This window comes from Macadamia integrifolia, chromosome 9, assembly GCF_013358625.1.
Source record: "Macadamia integrifolia cultivar HAES 741 chromosome 9, SCU_Mint_v3, whole genome shotgun sequence".
Lineage (NCBI taxonomy): Eukaryota > Viridiplantae > Streptophyta > Magnoliopsida > Proteales > Proteaceae > Macadamia > Macadamia integrifolia.
The window spans coordinates 23,736,709-23,740,858 of NC_056565.1; the positions used below are offsets into that span (position 1 = coordinate 23,736,709).

General features: G+C 36.8%; 1 protein-coding gene across 1 annotated transcript in view; it reads left to right on the forward strand.

Moving 5' to 3' along the window:
- The first annotated feature begins 6 nt into the window (after window positions 1-6).
- LOC122089166 (bifunctional TH2 protein, mitochondrial-like) overlaps window positions 7-4,150 on the forward strand; it is a 14,319-nt gene continuing 10,175 nt past the window's right edge. The window contains exons 1-2 of the mRNA XM_042658679.1: window positions 7-678; window positions 778-886. Of these exons, the coding sequence (XP_042514613.1) occupies window positions 263-678; window positions 778-886 (525 nt within the window). The 5' untranslated portion in view covers window positions 7-262. The remainder of the gene's footprint in view (window positions 679-777; window positions 887-4,150) is intronic.

A 4,150-nucleotide genomic window follows, 5' to 3' on the forward strand; every position in this document is an offset into this window, starting at 1 on the left:
GAGAGAGAGAGAGAGAGAGAGAGAGAGATAGAGAGAGATAGAGATCTATAACCGCCGACTCTGTCCCGATATTCAGACCGTCCACCCTGACTCACTCACGAGGCCGGCCGTTATTTAAGACAACCGCCGGTCACAGTTTCACAGTCTCTCTCTTCCTCCCAATTTCGGTTCTCCAGTTCTTGAAGGAACTTTATAAATACGAACAAAAATTACCAAAAAGAAATCAAAATAAACAGATCAAATTCGAAATCTTTTTCTCTTGATGCGTTCATTGTTCTATCCGAGCAAGGACGCTGGCTTCAGAATCATCTCTGCTTCTGTAACAAGATTCATCGCCTTAGATCCGTCGAAACGACTCCTCCGATCTTCTTTTTCTGCCGTGAGATTCCTGCCGAGACACTACTATTTTGATTGGAATCGGACGACATCAACAACGACGACGACGACGACGACGACGACTACTACAATAACGAAGAAAACGGTAGCTGCGATGGCAGTGAAAGCAGCGCCGGATGAAGAAGGGATAGCGAGACGATTCTGGATCAAGTTCAGAAATGAATCGGTTTTCGCGATGTACACTCCTTTCGTCGTTTGCTTGGCTTCTGGAAAATTGGAATTGGAAACTTTCCGCCATTATATTTCTCAAGACGTGCATTTCCTTCGTGTTTTTGTTAAGGCGTGAGTTTCTTGTTGATTCTTCTATGGATTCTTGATTGTTGGTTTAGGGTTTATGGGTGGATTTTGATGGATCGTTGGTGTGTGTCCTGTTCATTTTAGGTATGAGTTGGCAGAAGATTGTGCCGATGATGATGATGACAAGTCTGCTATTTTTGAATTGAGGAAGAATGTCATGGAGGAGCTTAAAATGCACAATTCTTTCGTCCAAGTAAGCTTAAGAGATAATTACATTTTCTGTTTCTTCCAAAAATTTTGCATCCGCTTTCACATTTCTTTTGTTGCCTTTCGGTTGGAATCCAATCAATCCAAATATGAGGAATGAGATTTTGTTTAAAACTTCTTGACCACATTCAATTGATATTTCCTTTCTGAAGCATGGAGACATCTAGAACTGAGGTAGGTTATTAAGTTTCCCTTTGATTTCATTTCAAAATCTTAATTTCTGTTTTCACATTTCTTGCAAAATCTCTTGGTTAAAGTCCAGAAAGACTGAATGTTAGTAATGACCTGATATTCTTCACTTCGTGACTGTATTCATTAACAATGCCCTTTTGAAGAATTTTAGCGTTTAAAAAAATATCAAAATTTTGAGTCACAATTCAAATTACTTTTTATGGTTATCATCATTCAGGACTACTAAAATACATCACCAATAACTGAGAATGCAAAGCATTGGCCATTTCTAACATTGACTCCAAAAGTAGAGAAATTTGTATCTTCGTGGTTTCTTAATTTCTGGACTAAAGCTGCAGATCATGTATAACTTGTTAGGTATATTAGAGGGTTATTAAATGGAAATTGGTAAATGAGTTGCAAGTTTGTGACATAAGTATATATCAGGTGGATTCTGGTTAGGAACATTTGGCCTGGGAAACCAAAAGGAATTGTAGGTGAGGGAAAGTTAAGCAAGTTATTGGACAGATTGGAGCTTTTCTTATATTTTGTCCAATGGATTGCAATTATCTGCATCAGCAGAGTTGCTATATAATTCAGGTTCGCAGATTCAAACTTTTGGTATGAGATCCATGGGTTGATGAATTGGGAAGGTTAACTTAGCGTTGTTATATTGAAACAAGAACCTATGTGAACACTTCCTCTAATGTGGTGGAGTCTTGGTTTTTAGGAACTTCATACAGGCCATAGAGCTTTGTTGAAAGGAAAAAAGAAATTTTCTCAAAGATCATAATTGGGTCATGGGCATCCATATTACATCAGAGGTCCAGAGTTACTTGTCACTCTAGAGGTTTTTACTTCCACCTGTTTTATTTGGTCTTATGTATTTGAAGAACTTCTCTATTATTTTGAATTAATTGAGAGCAGAGGATTTCCGGATTTTTTAGGAGGCACACTATTGTGGCTTTTGAATAACCACTAATTGGTATTGAACTTATTTAAGTCCAGGATTAGACATCCAGAGACTGAGAACCATTCAGTTTGATTTATGAGGGTCTGTCTTAGTTGCATTGTTATTCCAATTAGTCTCATAAGCAAGAGTGTGCGTTTTTTTTTCCCATGTCAGATGACATTTGATTTGTAATGTACAATGAAGCATTGAGAAATTTGTGGCTGTTGTCAAAGTCTAGTTCTGTCATTTCTACTGCAGGCTGCTTCTCACTCATCAGGAGTCAGTCGACATTTCGTAGTCTATGACTTGATATCTGTACTCATCAAACAAATCTGGAGATATAATGTGCATTTCTATTATTTTACTCGTGTGAGACTAAATGTCATATCTGTCTTAAATAGCTAATAGATTGTGACTCTACCAGGGCCAAATATTGGAACATTGGACTGGTTCTAAACCATGAAATTCAGAGTGATGGTTTCTTGAAATTCTAGGATGACATGGAGTGAGTTATGCACTTCAACAAACATTCCAATTCTACAACCATACTGGGATTATTTTACTAGGTTGGAGTCCCATGCCTAGATTGCTGCATTTGATTCTTTTACTGTTAAAAATCATATAAAGAATTCATTTAGTATGAGAGTGATTGTGTTCTTTTGTTGGTTTGATTTTATTTAATTAAGTAAACTTGAGTTATCGTATATATATATATATATATATCATGGACCAATCTGTCAAACAAGAACTAGATATATGCATAAAAAAATAGAACTCTACATGTGTTGACATTCCAGTCCAAGAGCCCCTGCTTAGTTTACATCTTTGAATTCCTCTGACATAGAGGTCCAATTAAAACGTATATTCTTTTGATTTCACCGTCCAACAAAATTTACCGAGACATATTCACTACCTTGTTGAATACATCGAAAAACTGTGACCACATCATAAAATACTGTTATTTGTTTTTGTGTGTGTGTGTGTGTGTGGATGTTGCAGGTTATGGAAGCTGTATTTCTTATGCCAACCTAGAAGTACCCCTAACAAAACCTAGTATTACTGAAAAAGCTGTCTGGGATATGCATTAAGTTTAAAGATCTCAAAATAATTAAGTGATGTATGAGAGAATGCAATCAAAGAAATTACTATTTTTTCCATAGTTATCATAGCACTAGGCAAACCTAGGCGGTCGAGGGGGGGGGAATTTAAGGCAACACCAGCAAGGCGCCAGTCCAGGCAAAGCCTCCTGGACGCCTAGGCGACGATAACAATGATTTTTGCTGTATAATTTGTAAATATACAATGGTCTTTTCACATAATAGGTGGCTGCAGTAGAAAGGGTCTCAGATTTTTTTTGGGTGGAACTGAAGAATTATTATCTTCTTTACTTTGGAAATTCCTAAAATACAATTTCCTGCTACTGATAATGAGATATTTACGAGTAATTTAGCCCATTAAATTTGTACTTAATAATCTACTTCTCATACATAAAAAGACTAATGCTTATAGCAGAGAGTTATCTTGGACCCCAACAATCAATTGCATCATAATACCTGTGCATGGGATACAGTGCAACTATGCATGTCCCACCATTCTGTGATGCTGACATGGAACATCTTATATGTAGTAAACTATTTTCATTGGAGCCCATCATATTTGAATGTTGAAGATAAAATGATTGGATGCTTGACTTGCGTAAGTGGCATTTTAGAGATAGTGTGGAGTACAATTCAAGGGTTCTAGCAATCTGTAGATGACTGAGTTTTAAGTACTGAACCTTACTGTCCTTTAGTATAATGCCCAGACACTTGATTTTTAGGGACTATTTATTGGACTTAGGACAAATGGAAGACGTACTGTCCGACAGATCTGGAACTGGCCTCATGTCTTAACTTCTCATTCTCCTTATTGTAAAGTTGGTTAATGAGATGATGCACTTCCTTGCCAAAGGAGGCATGTCAATGTCAAGCTTGTATCATGATTGAGCATTGCTGCTTAAAACTTGCCTGTCTTTTAATTCTTTTCTGTGTTTCTTTGTTTATAGTAATTTTTTTGTTCATTATCTATAACGAAGAAATGAAAATTGAACTTAAAATCTCTTATTAGCATGTGTATTCCCCACACCCC